General features: G+C 44.8%; 1 protein-coding gene across 2 annotated transcripts in view; it reads left to right on the top strand.

The window, feature by feature from the left end:
- ADGRA1 (adhesion G protein-coupled receptor A1) overlaps window positions 1-16153 on the top strand; it is an 893528-nt gene that overhangs the window by 145906 nt on the left and 731469 nt on the right. For both annotated transcript variants that reach the window (XM_040361825.1, XM_040361824.1), the window contains exon 4: window positions 1119-1190. In XM_040361825.1, coding sequence (XP_040217759.1) covers window positions 1119-1190 — 72 coding nt within the window. The remainder of the gene's footprint in view (window positions 1-1118; window positions 1191-16153) is intronic.

Raw genomic sequence — 16153 nt, 5'->3', positions numbered from 1 at the left:
AACAATCGGAAAGAGGCTTCATCGGAGAATATGACTTTGCCCTAGTCCTCAGCAGTCCATTCACCATATTTTCTGCAGAAGATCAATCTGTCCCTAATGTTTTTTATGGAGAGAAGTGGCTTTTTTGCTGCCCTTCTTGACACCAGGCCATCTTCCAAAAGTCTTCGCCTCACTGTGCGTGCAGATGCGCTCACACCTGCCTGCTGCCATTCCCGAGCAAGCTCTGCACTGGTGGCCCTCCGATCCTGCAGCTGAATCCTCTTTAGGAGACGGTCCTGATGCTTGCTGGACTTTCTTGGGCACCCTGAAGCCTTCTTCACAAATGCAGTGGAATTTTTTTTTATGGGATTAAGTTAATTTTCATGGCAAAGAGGAACTTTGCAATTAATTGCAATTCGTCTGATCACTCTTCATAACATTCTGGAGTATATGCAATTTTTTATCTAAAAAAAAACTGAGGCAGCAGACTTTGTGAAAATTAGTATTTGTGTCATTCTCAAAACTTTTGGCCATCGCTGTCGTCCTCAAGGCAGTGTATGGCAGCTGGGGTCTGAACCTAGCTTTACGGTATCACAGACTCCAAAGTTGTGGACGATAGTGTCGTCAAGGAGTGTTTATTAATATTCAAGTTTAATTACATTTTGGTTTAATAAAAGGCCGAACTGGCCATTTAACCCATTACAGTTTGGTGTCATTATTAAAGAATGGGGGGGGGGGGCGGTGTTGGTTACTTATTAATAATGTTAACAGGTATATTTGAACTACCTCAGTCATTCAGTTAATGCACATAAAGCAATCTTGAAATATGACTAATAGAACTGAACTCTCATGGTACAGGCAAATATTGCTTATTACATAGAATCCATAGTGTGTGTGTGTGTGTGCGTGTGTGTGTGTGTGTGTGTGTAAAGAATTATTTGAAAACTGAATCTTAACTGGGCAAACGCTGTAGCCTGTCTGGAGAAAGTGTTTAATGCTCTTCTGCACAAATCATGTCTAGCACGATTACTGATGAACTGTTAGACTAGACAGTACATTGAAAAATCGATAAATTAGGCTAATATTTATGCCATATGAGACAAGTGAAATTTGCTTTAATGATTTCTGGTTCTTTGCAGTGACCTATCTAACAACAGAATTGGATGTCTGTCATCTGACATGTTCTCAGGACTTCATAACCTGCAAAAACTGTAAGTATTCTTGTATTGTGATTTTCTACTTATTTACCTTGTTTCACCATAATGGTATATGCTTAGAAATATTCATCATGTAACTAACATTAACCACTTCAGCCCCGGAAGGATTTACCCACTTCCTGACCAGGCCATTTTTTTGCGATACCGCACGGCGCCGCTTTAACAGACAATTGCGTGGTCGTGCGACGTAACGTTGCACCCAAACAAAATGTATGACCTTATTTTCCCACAAATAGAGCTTTCTTTTGGTGGTATTTGATCAACTCTGCGGTTTTTATTTTTTGCATTATAAACTATAAAAAAGAGTGACAACTTTAAAAAAAAAAAAAAAAAAATGTACATTCTGCTATAAAACATTTAAAAAAAATGTATTTATTCATCAGTTCAGTATTCTGCTACATATTTTTGGTAAAAAAAATATCCCAATAAGCGAATATTGATTGGTTTGCACAAAAGTTATCGCGTGTCTACAAAATAGGGGATAGATATATGGCATTTTTATGAATTATTTATTTTTTAACTAGTAATAGCAGCGATCAGTGATTTTTAACGGGGTGCAACATTGTGGGGGACAGATCAGACACCTAACAGACATTTTTTACACTTTTTTGGGAAACAATGACATTATTACAGTAATCAATGCTAAAAATCTGCACTGTTATTGTACTAATGACACTGGCAGGGAAGGGGAAAACATCAGGGGTTAACTCACTGTTTGATCTAACTGTATGGGGGAAGGGCTCACTGGGACAACATACAGATCCGTCTTCCTGCATAGCAGAAAGACAGGATCTGTGTCATCTCCCCTGTCAGAACAGAGATGTCCCTTGTTTACACAGGCAGGTCCTTGTTCTGTCACTGTGGGGAACGATCGCGGTGGCCGGCAGACATTGAGTTTGCAGGACCCACTGATTGGCTCCCCTGCTCACCAGTGGGAGCCCACAAAAGCGAGTTCCACCTATGGCAATTTGCGGGATCGTGCCACCTTGCCGCAGTATAATGAAGCCGGCTGGTTGGCAAGCAGTTAAACATGCCAGATACAGGCTACCATAGACATGGTGTATAACCTATAGCACACAGGAAGTGTCTGGTCTTTCTCTGGGTGCTGCAGTGTCTCATTAGAGACCTAGGTTGAACAATTGGTATTTCAGGAATAGTACTTCTCAACCTTCTTCCCATCATTAGCTGGGGAGAAACACTTAAGTGTGCATTTACACATCTCTGAAATGTGAGCCCTGTTGGCACCATCTAGTTTAACAAAAAGTCAATAATCGACTGAGCTGGGTGGAAAATTCTTGGCCAAAAAGTGACTTCTTCCTTTCAGATTCAGTTACTGTTCAAATAGTCAGGTTCAGACCCTGGGGATTGCCCTGTCTATGCTGTTTAGCATGGATGGAGGAATCTATTGATTTCCTCCTCTTCAGTCCGCTAAAACTGTATAGCTAGCTTTAGGTAAAAAATTTGCAGTTTGAATCATTTTCATGCATTGTCTATTTCACTGAGGGCATTCAGAATGAGAGTTGAAATCCTCTTAAAATTACATTTATCTATCTCTGCTTGAGAAATGCATGTTATGTGAAACTATATCCATTTGAATTTTGAGCTTTTCATAAACACGTCACCTTGGTTGCGAAGCTGGTCATAGATGGGTGAAAATTCAGCCAGTTCAGTAGGGACCAGACCAATTTCAATCCATCTATGTCTGTTCCTGCTAGAGCAGACCTGGACAAACTACGGCCCGGCGGACCTTTTAATCCGGCCCACCCGCAACCGCAACCTACTGTTATCACCGCGGCGGGGAACATAACAGACAGCGTTCGCTTGAACAGCTGTTTTCCCCGCCGCGCATAGACACTCCCCCTTGGACGGATCTGTCCAATCGCGAGCAAGGGGGAGTCACATAGACACTCCCCCTTGCTCGCGATTGGACAGATCCGTCCAAGGGGGAGTGTCTATGCGCAGCAGGGAAAACAGCTGTTCAAACGAACGCTGTCTGTTATGTTCCCCGCCGCGGTGATAACAGTAGGCAGGGCCGGGAGGGGTCACTGTGCCCATCACACGCAGCCACTTGTGCCAACACATGCAGCCACTTGTGCCAACACACGCAGCCACTTCGCCACCATAAATTGTCGCCACTGTGCCAATCACACGCAGCCACTGTGCCAATCACACGCAGCCACTGTGCCAATCACACTCAGCCACTGTGCCCATCACACGCAGCCACTTGTGCCAACACATGCAGCCACTTGTGCCAACACACGCAGCCACTTTGCCACCATAAATTGTCGCCACTGTGCCAATCACACGCAGACACTGTGCCAATCACACGCAGCCAATGTGCCAATCACACGTAGCCACTGTGCCAATCACACGCAGCCACTGTTCCCATCAAACGCAGCCACTGTGCCAATCACACTCAGCCACTGTGCCAATCACACTCAGCCACTGTGCAATCAATTGTTGCCACTGTTCCCAAAGACAGCCACTGTGCCAATCACATGCAGCCACTGTGCCAATCACATGCAGCCACTGTGCCAATCACACGCAGCCACTGTGCCAATCACATGCAGCCACTGTTCCCATCAAACGCAGCCACTGTGCCAATCACACGCAGCCACTGTGCAAATCACACGCAGCCACTGTGCCAATCACATGCAGCCACTGTGCCAATCACATGCAGCCACTGTGCCCATCAAACGCAGCCACTGTGCCAATCACACGCAGCCACTGTGCCAATCACACGCGCAGCCACTGTGCCAATCACACGCAGCCACTGTGCCAATCACATGCAGCCACTGTGCCCATCAAACGCAGCCACTGTGCCAATCACACGCAGCCACTGTGCCAATAACACGCAGCCACTCTGCCCATCAAACGCAGCCACTGTGCCATCACATGCAGCCACTGTGCCAACACACGCAGTCACTGTGCCATCAATTGTTGCCACTGTGCCCATCACACGCAGCCACTGTGCCCATCAAACGCAACCACTGTGCCATCACACGCAGCCACTGTGCCATCACATGCAGCCACTGTTTAATCAATTGTTATTGATTAAACAGTGGCTGCCTGTCCCCAGCGTCTGTCCCCCTCCTGTGTCATGTCCCCAGCGTCTGTCCCCCTCCTGTGTCATGTCCCCAGCCTCTGTCCCCCTCCTGTGCCATGTCCCCAGCCTCTGTCCCCCTCCTGTGTCATGTCCCCAGCCTCTGTCCCCCTCCTGTGCCATGTCCCCAGCCTCTGTCCCCCTCCTGTGCCATGTCCCCAGCCTCTGTCCCCCTCCTGTGCCATGTCCCCAGCGTCTGTCCCCCTCCTGTGTCATGTCCCCAGCGTCTGTCCCCCTCCTGTGTCATGTCCCCAGCGTCTGTCCCCCTCCTGTGCCATGTCCCCAGCGTCTGTCCCCCTCCTGTGCCATGTCCCCAGCGTCTGTCCCCCTCCTGTGTCATGTCCCCAGCGTCTGTCCCCCTCCTGTGTCATGTCCCCAGCGTCTGTCCCCCTCCTGTGCCATGTCCCCAGCGTCTGTCCCCCTCCTGTGTCATGTCCCCAGCGTCTGTCTCCCTCCTGTGTCATGTCCCCAGCGTCTGTCCCCCTCCTGTGTCATGTCCCCAGCGTCTGTCCCCCTCCTGTGTCATGTCCCCAGCGTCTGTCCCCCTCCTGTGTCATGTCCCCAGCGACTGTCTCCCTCCTGTGTCATGTCCCCAGCATCTGTCCCCCTCCTGTGTCATGTCCCCAGCGTCTGTCCCCCTCCTGTGTCATGTCCCCAGCGTCTGTCCCCCTCCTGTGTCATGTCCCCAGCGTCTGTCCCCCTCCTGTGTCATGTCCCCAGCCTCTGTCCCCCTCTTGTGTCATGTCCCCAGCCTCTGTCCCCCTCCTGTGTCATGTCCCCAGCCTCTGTCCCCCTCCTGTGTCATGTCCCCAGCCTCTGTCCCCCTCCTGTGCCATGTCCCCAGCCTCTGTCCCCCTCCTGTGCCATGTCCCCAGCCTCTGTCCCCCTCCTGTGCCATGTCCCCAGCCTCTGTCCCCCTCCTGTGTCATGTCCCCAGCCTCTGTCCCCCTCCTGTGTCATGTCCCCAGCCTCTGTCCCCCTCCTGTGTCATGTCCCCAGCCTCTGTCCCCCTCCTGTGTCATGTCCCCAGCCTCTGTCCCCCTCCTGTGCCATGTCCCCAGCCTCTGTCCCCCTCCTGTGTCATGTCCCCAGCCTCTGTCCCCCTCCTGTGCCATGTCCCCAGCATCTGTCCCCCTCCTGTGCCATGTCCCCAGCCTCTGTCCCCCTCCTGTGTCATGTCCCCAGCCTCTGTCCCCCTCCTGTGCCATGTCCCCAGCCTCTGTCCCCCTCCTGTGTCATGTCCCCAGCCTCTGTCCCCCTCCTGTGCCATGTCCCCAGCCTCTGTCCCCCAGTTTTCCAACAATGATATTTACTGCTTTTTATAAAGAAATACAATTGATTTTATGCAGTATTGAGTTTAGCCTTTTGGCCCGGCCCTCCAAAATATTTTTAGTTTCTCATGTGGCCCTATCGAAAAAATAATTGCCCACCCCTGTGCTAGAGAGAACCTGATCTATCAATCAGCTTCTCTTGAATGGGGATATGGGAAAATTCTTGTTCAATCTGCACCTGCAACCAATCAGCTGCAGTGTTGATCAGTGTATTCTGACAGTGGAGGAGTCAGAATACAGTAGTACAGGAGGATACCCCCATCTACCTCAATTGTGTGGATGGTGGGAATCTGTTTGTTTTAGTTTTTTTTTTTCGATCAGCTGGCTGGATGATCCAAAATGAATAATCTATGGCTATAGCTAGTGGGGACTTCTAGATGTTTTGAAATGTGGTTCAACAAGTGTATGTTATCTATGCCTTGCTTGAGCTATAGTAGTTTAAGCATGTCATAGGACAGAAAATTTGCTTTGACTGGAAAGTTTTTTTTACAGACTTTGCATTTCCCCTTTGATGCCCCAGACCAAAACTATTATTCTTAACTGTAAAGAGCAGTATGTGCCTGTTTGCCTCCCACATTTGGAGGAGGATCTATTGAGATTTATAAAACTGAACCCTATCTGTGGCCAGATGAACCATCCATCTACTACTACTGCCCTGGTGGTCCCCTCTTTTGGTATTAGCACGTGTATAGGTCTTTTGAGGACAGCTTAATCTTTTGTTTTTCTCTCTCTGCTTGTCTTATACTTGATGTGACTTTCAGAGGGCGAGCTGTGATGTATATTATACTGTTGCTTACTCTGAAATAAATGGACTTACTGCAAGGGCTTCCACTCATACCTATGTATAGACTTTATTAGATACCTTTTTTGATATTGATAATTTATGGACCCTGGCCTTGCATTTACAGTTCCCTATGTGATATACTGTACTCTACCTGGGAGATTGGTTCCGACCAATGCCATTTCTAGCATATCTATATCGGCACCAAAACTTGTCGAGCCTCTTGAGAAGGAGTGGTGGAACCATCTACTATTTATATCATTCAGATTTTTAATCTGTAATCAGACATTTTGGTGAATTGGAAATGGGCTACCACCCTTAGTGATTTAGGGTACAAACTGCTACTGTTTTTACCTTTTTTTTAAGCTAAATGTTTTTAAAGCGGTCCTCCACCCTAAAGTGGAGTCCCGCTGATCGGAACCCTCCCCCCCTCCGGTGTCACATTTGACACCTTTCAGGGGGGAGGGGGGTGCAGACACCTGTCTAAAGACAGGTATTTGCACCCACTTCCGGCCACACGCTACGGGCGAAAGACGGGCATTCCGTCACATGCCGTCTGTCGCCCGTTGTGTGCTGGGAACACTCGGCTCCCAGCACACAGCGTGTGAGCCAATCGGCGGGCGCAGCGCGACTCGCGCATGCGCCGTAGGGAACCGGGCAGTGAAGCCGCAGCGCTTCACTTCCTGGTTCCCTCACCGTGGATGGAGGGGGGAGCAGCAGGGTGACGAGCGATCGGCTCATCCTCTGCTGCGATCACCGCTGGACTCCAGGACAGGTAAGTGTCCTTATATTAAAAGTCAGCAGCTGCAGTATTTGTAGCTGCTAGCTTTTAATATATTGTTTTAGTGGCACATCCGCTTTAAGCTCTTATTGTGCATCAATAAAGTTGTATGCAACCTTGTAATGTCTTCAAAACACAAATGAACATAGTAGTCTCCTTATTGCTCTAGTCTTCACCCTAGATATTTTTTTCAGCACTATACAAAATAAATCTTTAATAAACCCTTATGGCATTTTGTTCTAGAAGCCATGCTCTCTTGCTTTCGTATTTTTACACACTGTTGGCATGTGCAGGCGTGTTCAGTTTTTTTTTTTTTAGTATGCAGTATATTTGCATACCTCCTAACTTCCTTAGATGGGGGACACTTATTAGTGAAAGTATGTAGGCATAGGACACACCCCATGCCAAGCCCCCTTAAAAGAGAATTATACGAAAAAAGTGCTTCTTTTTACCACTACTATTATTTATACTGGTTATTGAACTGTACAAATGCAGCCATTTAGAAATTAGATGAAAGGTTTAGCACTGTAAAATACTTTTTGATAGATAAATAGCGCATTTTTTATACAACTATATACCATATTTATCGGCGTATAACGGGCAATTTTTTCCCCCTAAAATCAGGGGAAAATCGTGGGTGTGCGTTATACGCCGATGTCATTTTCGTTTACCAATGGGTGGGTCGGGGATTGGGCGGGGGTGTCGTGCCGGCCGTCCCACCTCTCCTGGTCCTGGGACAGCCCGCCGGCGTACTAAAAATATTCTTCTTGCTCCTCCTCCCCCTCCGAGTGTAGCATCAGATTGGAGGAGGAGAGCGGTCACATGACGGTCACATGACTGTGTGGTTTGAGCGGGAAATCCTGACCTGATCAGCTTCGTGGGGACCCAATCCAGCGCTGTCCTGAACGGGGTATCAACACCCGGAGACCCGATCCAACGTGATCCGGGACTACAGACGCTGATGCCGAAGCTGGGTGAGTGGAGCGGTTCATGCTGGGACAGGAGAAGCAGGTAGGAGGGCAGAGTATTTCCCCCCCCCCCACCCATACAGCACTCGCCTGCAGTCCCAGGCTGGAAGCAGTGCAGGCAGTTTGAAAATGAGTGTGCCGCCTTGTCCGGAAATTGATAGGACAGGTGACAGAGAGCCATATAACTATCAGCCGGTGGATAAGCAGACAAAGACAAAGCTGGGATCTGTGTAATGTGCTGAGATCTATGTGTAATGTGCTGAGATCTATGTGTAATGTGCTGAGAACTATGTGTAATGTGCTGGGATCTGTGTAATGTGCAGGGGGGGTGGGGGCTTTGGTCTGTGTAATGTGCAGGGGGGCTTTGGAATATAAAAGGGGCTGTTGAAAGTTTTTTTCCTGAAACTTCTCTCTTAAAATTAGGGTGCACGTTATACGCCGGTGCGTGTTATACGCCGATAAATACGGTAGATCAGACCAAAATGAGGGACTAATAAGGAGGAAGAATGCACAGAGGGACTTTGTATCAAATGAAGGACAGTCCCTCGAAGTTAGGGACAGTTCAGAGCTATGTATTTGCTTACTGCAGGTTCTTTACTTTGCAGATTTGCAGATACTTTACTTTGTTTACAATGGCCTCTCTGGGGTACCAACACTCTTAGCTTTAATGTTTCTTGTTAGGGAACTCTTTGATTGCTCAGACTGGCACAGCTCTATCTAATATTAGATTGGGGTCACCTTGCTGATTTCTTTTTAAAGGAGTGCATTTCATCTCTAAGAATGACATCCACAGTGTCTTTAAACTATCAATCTTTAGCTTTCAGTTCCATCAAAAATGTTTCTGTACCAGTAACCATTTAGTGTTAACAAAACTTGTATCTCAAAGTTTTTTTTTGTGTTAACACATCTTTCACAGTGGGTGCTTATGGGTTCTTATATACTCTGTTCTCAGAATTATAAAACATCAAGGCTTCTTCAAAAGGTGTACAATAAAATAACTGCTTCAGATATAGAACTTGTTCTTGTCCTGTAGCTTTCAATGATTTGGAAAAAAATGTTTCAAAGTCTTTTAGATATGCTTCTCCTATCTTTGAAAAAAAATTTTTTTTCAGAACTTGTTGTCAACAGGCCATTTATAAACGACCTGGAACATAAGTGGTGAACACAAGCTCAGCAGCAGTCCTGAGCATGGTACCAGCTCCTGGTACCATTTTTTTTTTTGCCACCTCCTGGATTTTTTGCAATAGTGATCTGAGTGGCATCAATTTCATTGGGAATGTGAAGATGTTGTGTTTGTGTGCAACAAAATACATTTTAGTGCATTTTTTCTAAAAACATAGATTTCTTAAACATTTGCCCAAATATAAGTATATAGTAAAAAAAATGTAACAGTCATCGGTTCTTTCTACAGGTTTTCTGCTTTTTGAAAACATTCTCTAGCCTAGCAAAGAAATAAAACAAAATAACTTTGGACACAAAGTTGTTAAAGATTATATTACTTGTAGGTTACTCACAGTTCTGTTGACCTTTGCTTGTGGGTGTCACTAATATGAGTTTCTGTCACATTTTTCCTGTCCTCCTATAAAGTCTGGTTTATGTCATTCCATTTTTGCAGGGTCCCTGAAGGATGTAGACCAGGGGTAGGTAATCTTTCGAGAACAGTGTGGCAAAAAATGTTTTCAAAGAAATTAAGAGTGCCGGTTTTATATAAAAAAAAAATTTAAACTTCACACTCTCAATTACGAAAAGGAATTTTTGTTAAGCAAATGCTAGAAACGACTTGAGTAATAGTGATTAATGAATATCCTGCACTTTCACACCTCAGATCAGCCACAATTCATGCACCTTCACACCTCAGATTACTGTACCCCCTGCAAATCTGTTCCACCCCGTGTCCCCCTGCTCATCTGTCCCAGCACTGTCCCCCCGCTCATCTGTCCCACCACTGTACCCCCCTGCAAATCTGTTCCATCTTTGTGTCCCCCTGCTCATCTGTCCCAGCACTGTACCCCCCTGCAAATATGTTCCACCCCTGTGTCCCCCTGCTCATCTGTCCCACCACTGTCCCCCCGCTCATCTGTCCCACCACTGTACCCCCCTGCAAATCTGTTCCATCTTTGTGTCCCACTGCTCAGCTGTCCCAGCACTGTACCCCCCTGCAAATATGTTCCACCCCTGTGTCCCCTGCTCATCAGGGGGCGAGCAGGCAAGTCAAGACACTCTCTACTTTGCAGATAGAGAAAGGAGCTATGTGTTAGTGGGCGTCCTGACACTCCTGCTCGCCCCCTCCCCCTAAAGAGGCTTTCTCCACACCAGGGAGAAAGCCTTGCATTACGGTGTGAAGTTACAGACAGAAGAACAGGAAGTGAGGATTTCTCAGAAGAAATAAGGACATTTAAAAGAAAAATCGAAGGATGAGGTAAGTGAAGGAGGACTGCACTAGGTAATGGAAGCTATTTAGGGAAAAAAAACATTTAGCTTTACAACCCCTTTAAGTCAATACTGCTCTCAATAACCCACCATAGCAACCAGACTGACATTTTTCCAGATAACAACAAAAACCTTGATTTTTCCAGTACAGCCAGATGGGAAAAAAATGATTGATCGCTATGGTCACATCCCATTTGCCTTGACATGGTAGTTTTAATGCACATGACTTGAAAATAAATAGTAATAATAATAAAAAGAATAAGAAGATAAACAATGGAGTTTTGCTTAAATTTTATTTGCTTTAATTATAAATTAAAAAAATCAACAAATCATTAAATTATCCCTTTAGATATTTTAGCAAGAACAGAAGGAGGCTTTATTTACTTCTCAGTGTTTGTTTGAATCCAGATTGTGGCATTTTGAGGCCAAGATAACGTCTATAGTTGTATCTTTTATGGGTAGTAACATTCACCCTGTGTGTTAATGCCCCGAAGCTGCGCAATATGGCAGCGGGATTAAGAAAAACAAAGTACCTCTAAAATAACAACTATTGAGTGAGATCTTGCTTTCCGATTCATGCTGCTGCTATTTTTCATGCTTCACGAGGTAGGAAAAATAAATGAGATTAAAAGTTAGCATTGAAGCTGTTATTGTTCTTCTTGAGATTTAAGGTTCTGTTCAAATCCGATTTCATTTTAGATCCCAGGAATAACAGCTGAACTCTGGCTGCTGCGGACAACAGTGGCACATTTTTTAAATACCGGGTATATGCAATAGGGGCTGACATGTGTTTTTCTTCCATCTATCAGATTTTTTCCTTCTGTTTTCTAATTTTTACCGAATAAAAAAAAAAAAAAATTCTAATAAAGTTGATTTGTTACTGTGATGGGTATCTGGGTCCTTCACAAAAATGGACCTTCATTCCTAGCATTCACCATGCTAACTGGACCTCATTAGCTAGAAAGACAGGTCATTATATATTTATACTTCTCTATGGAAATAGAGTACTTTGTAGATTACCATTGGAGGGAGCACACAAAAAAAGTGTCTAGTGTATGAGAGACTTTACTATAATAGGGCCCTGCGTGGAAGTAGAGACTTTGCTGTCACCCTGGACGCTATTAAAAAACTATATATGAGCAAAAGACCGTCCTGTTGTCAGTTCTTGTAAGTGAGAGTACCCCTTTCCAAGTAAGTTAGAGATCGTCTGGGGAGATTGCTAGCACTTAAATGCAATAAAACAAAAATTAATATCATTTTATTTTTCCCCCCCCAAAAAAACATTCCCTTTTAAGACCATTGGGTGTAAGTGACGTTTGACGTTGCTTCCACCATCCAATGTTATGGAGTTGCTTGGGGGCCATCTTTCCCTTAAGGCTCGTACACACGATAGGTTAAACCGATGAAAACGGTCTGATGGACCGTTTTCATCGGTCCAAACCGATCGTGTGTGGGCGCCATAGGTTATTTAACCTTCGGTTAAAAAAAAAGCAAACTTGCTTTAAAATTTAACCAATGGATTGCTAACAGATAGGTCAAAACCGATCGTTAGTTGCAAAACCATTGGTTAAAAACCTGCGCATGCTCAGAAGCAAGTCGACGCATGCTTGGAAGCATTGAACTTCGTTTTTTTCAGCACGTCGTGTTTTACGTCACCGCATTCTGACACGATCGGTTTTTTAACTGATGGTGTGTACGCACAACGGACCATCAGTCAGCTTCATAGGTTAACCTAGGACAACTGTCCTTCAGACCGTTTTTATCGTATGGACTGATCGTGTGTACGAGGCTTTACTCAACTCCAGGCCTGTCAGGGGAAAGGACGGCTGCGGTAAGCGGCAGGGACAACCGGGGCGCAGTGGGAGGCCCTCTCCCGCCCTCGATAAAAGTGATCTTGCAGCGAATCCTCTGCAGAGACCACTTTTATCCTAAAGAGAACCATCCATCATTGCTGAAAAGACCTGGTTATGGCAGCTAGCTGCTGCCATAACAACAGTATTTAGCATCAAACTACCGACGTACAATGACGGCGGTAAGTGGTTAACTGACAATTGCACAGTCGTACAAAGCTGTACCCAAATAAAATGTACGTCCTATTTTCCCCCACAATTACAGCTTTTATTTGGAGGTATTTGATCACCTCCTGCAGTTTTTATCTCTAGTGCTATAAACAAAAAAAGGCAGTCAAATTTGAAAAAATATATATATTTTGTTTACTTTCTGATATAAAACACATCCAATTAAAAAAAATGTAAAAATCAAATTTCTTCATCAATTTAGGCCAATATGTATTCTGCCATATATTTTTGGTAAAAAGAAAATCCCAATAAGCCTATATTGATTGGTTTGCGACTTTGCGCAAAAGTTATAGCGTCCACAAACTATGGGATATATATACAGTATATTTGTATAACTAGTAATGGAATTGATCAGCGACTTATAGTGGAACTGCGATGTTGCGACGGACAAATCGAACACTAACTGGGGACCAAAGACACTAAATACAGTCATCAGTGCTAAAAAAAATGCACTGCCACTGTACTAATGACACTGGCTGGAAAGGGGTTAAAATTAAGGGGTGATCAAAGGGTTGATTGTGTTCCTAACCAGTGTTTTACTAAACTGTGTGAGGTGCTTTTACTAGGGGAAGAGGAAATCTGTTCTTTTGCAATGAAAGGGTTAAATTGTGTTCCTAGTCAGTGATTGTGTACTTTGGGGAGATGTTTTTACTAAGGGAAGGCAAAGATCCGCAAAAATACAGGCTCAATGCCTTCCCTCCCCACAGATTAGCGATCTGTCTTGTTTACATAGGCAGATCTCAGTCCTGCCTGTGTAATGAACAATCGGCAGGTGCCGGTGGACATCGAGTCCATGGCGGTACCTGTCACTGGGCTCCCGCTGTGATCACAGGTACGTGATCTGGCACAGAGCGGCCTCCCTGCCGCAGTATATGTCCAATGGGCAGTCTGCAAGTGTTTTAGGAACAAGAATTTATCTTGCTTTTTCTATTTTTGTTGGGCTATATGTGTAGATGTGAATAAAAACCAGAGCCCAAGCTGCCTCCAAAAAGCCCATTCTGGCGATAGTTTTACTAAAATAATTCCACGGCACAAAGGGTGGAGCTTGCACGAGGCCTGCATCATTTAGGTGTCCATAGGCCAGCATAATGTGTAAAAATGTCCCTGCAGACATTCAATTCTTTAAATTAATATTTGTGTCCCCATGGAGACCATGATTATATAACAAATGTGCGGCGCTAAGACCAAACAATAAATAGATAGATAAAATAACTATAAAAAAATGTATGTATATAAAAATATTAAAAAAATATATAATTTTTTATGTTTTTTTATAATTAATAATTTTTATAGTTATTGTTTACTTTTTTTTATTGTTTGGTCTTAGCTCCACACATTTGTTATATAATGTTGTACTGTCACATTTAGGGGGGTGTGCTGGCAGCTGTAAATTTTTTTCTTTTTTCACCTTAATTTATTATTTTTCATTGCATTTATTTATTTTAGCAGTTTGCAAGGTTTCCACCTATTCCCATGGAGCCCATGGCTTCCAGGCTCAGGCTATAAACAGGACTTTAAAGAGACCCTGCCACAAGATCAAAATGTCATGTTATCCATTTATAGAATGTAATAATGCTTTTTTGAACACCTAATTGACCCATCTAGGCACTGATTTTGTGAATGTATTATAGGAGGCAAGGGAAAAAATGAGGTTGGGATCTAGAGGTAGCTCTCCTGCACAAAGTCTCAGCAATCAGTTGTCAATCAGTAATCAGTCAATTACATATGAAGAAGTGGCCAGGGGAGGTGTAGCAGAGGGCAGGTGGAAAGAAATAAAATTGACACACCTGAAAATATTGGATTCTTCTCATTCTTTTCCTTGCCTCTGAGGTCAGTTTCGTGCTTGCTCAAAGGGGGAAAAAGATTATTTTAAAATAGACCTGTTATTTTTTTTTCTATACCTGAAGACATCGAAGGAAGCCTGGAAGGGGGCCGCTGTAAAAGAGCTAAAGAAGAAAGCGGCCCCCACCCAGCGGAAGAGAACCAGACGGTGGTGAAGACTAGGACCCCCCCAGAAGACATCGGAGAAGCAAGCCCCCCCTCGTAAAAGAGCTAAAGAAGAGAGCTGACTAATAAAATATTTTAAAAACCTGTGTAGCGTGTTTATTTTTTTTAACACTTTACTTCCAGGTGAATGGGTAGGGGTACCCCAAACTCATTCACCTAGGGTGGGGGCCGGTATCTGGGGGCCCCCTTGTTAAAGGGGGCTACCAGATTCCAATAAGCCCCCCGCCCGCAGACCCCGACAACCAACGGCCAGGGTTGTTGGGAAGAGGCCCTGTCCTCATCAACATGGGGGCAGGGTGCTTTGGGGTGGGGGGGGCCGCAGGGCGCCCCCCTGCCCCAGAGCACCTACCTCCCCATGTTGAGGGCATGCGGCCCGGCACGGTTAAGGAGGAACCCCACCCAACCCCTTTCCTGACCGGCCGGGCTGCTGCTCGGATACGGGTCTGGTATGAATTTTGGGGGGACCCCCACGCCGTTTAACTTTTTGATGATATTCAAATTTCATGAGATGCTCCTGTTCTACCAGAAATGCCAAATAATGCCAAATAAATACCAGCTACATACATGTAAGTAAAATAGGTCTCGTTAAATAAGATGAGGAGGTTTGGGGCCACTCTGTGCAATGTCATTGCACAAAGCAAGGAAGCATAAACCTGTTTTTTATTTTAGGGGAAAAACAAAAATGTTGTTTACAACTGCTATTGACTGCCAACCAGAATGTTTTGAGTCAAGGCATGCCATTAACCACTTAAGGACCGCCTCCTGCACATGTACGTCCTCTTTAAGTGCCTAGCCGTGGGCCGCGGCGCGCGCCCGCGACCCGGTCCGAAGCTCTGTGACAACGGGACTCGATCGCAGCCGGAGTCCCGCTATTGGTCCCTGGAGCTGAAGAACGGAGAGAGCTGTGTGCAAACACACCTTCCCCGTTCTTCACTGTGGCGCTGTCATTGATCGTCTGTTCCCTGATATAGGGAAAGGCGATCAATGACATCACACGTCCAGCTCCTCCCCCTACAGTTAGAAACACATATGAGGTCACACTTAACCCCTTCAGCGCCCCCTAGTGGTTAACTCCCAAACTGCAATTGTCATTTTCACAGTAAACAATGCATTTTTATAGCATTTTTTGCTGTGAAAATGACAATGGTCCCAAAAATGTGTCAAAATTGTCCAATGTGTCCGCCATAATGTCGCAGTCACGAAAAAAAAATCGCTGATCGCCGCCATTAGTAGTAAAAAAAAAAGAATTTTAAAAAATGCAATAAAACTATCTCCTATTTTGTAAACGCTATGAATTTTGTGCAAACCAATCGATAAACGCTTATTGCATTTTTTTTTACCAAAAATAGGTAGAAGAATACGTATCGGCCTTAACTGAGGAAAAAAAAACATTTTTTATATATTTTTGGGGGATATATATTATAGCAAAAAGTAAAAAATATTGAATTTTTTCAAAATTGTCAGTCTATTTTTGTTTA

The sequence above is a fragment of the Rana temporaria genome, chromosome 8 (genome assembly GCF_905171775.1).
Source record: "Rana temporaria chromosome 8, aRanTem1.1, whole genome shotgun sequence".
In the NCBI taxonomy this organism is placed as follows: domain Eukaryota; kingdom Metazoa; phylum Chordata; class Amphibia; order Anura; family Ranidae; genus Rana; species Rana temporaria.
This window is presented reverse-complemented; position numbering and strand designations above follow the sequence as displayed.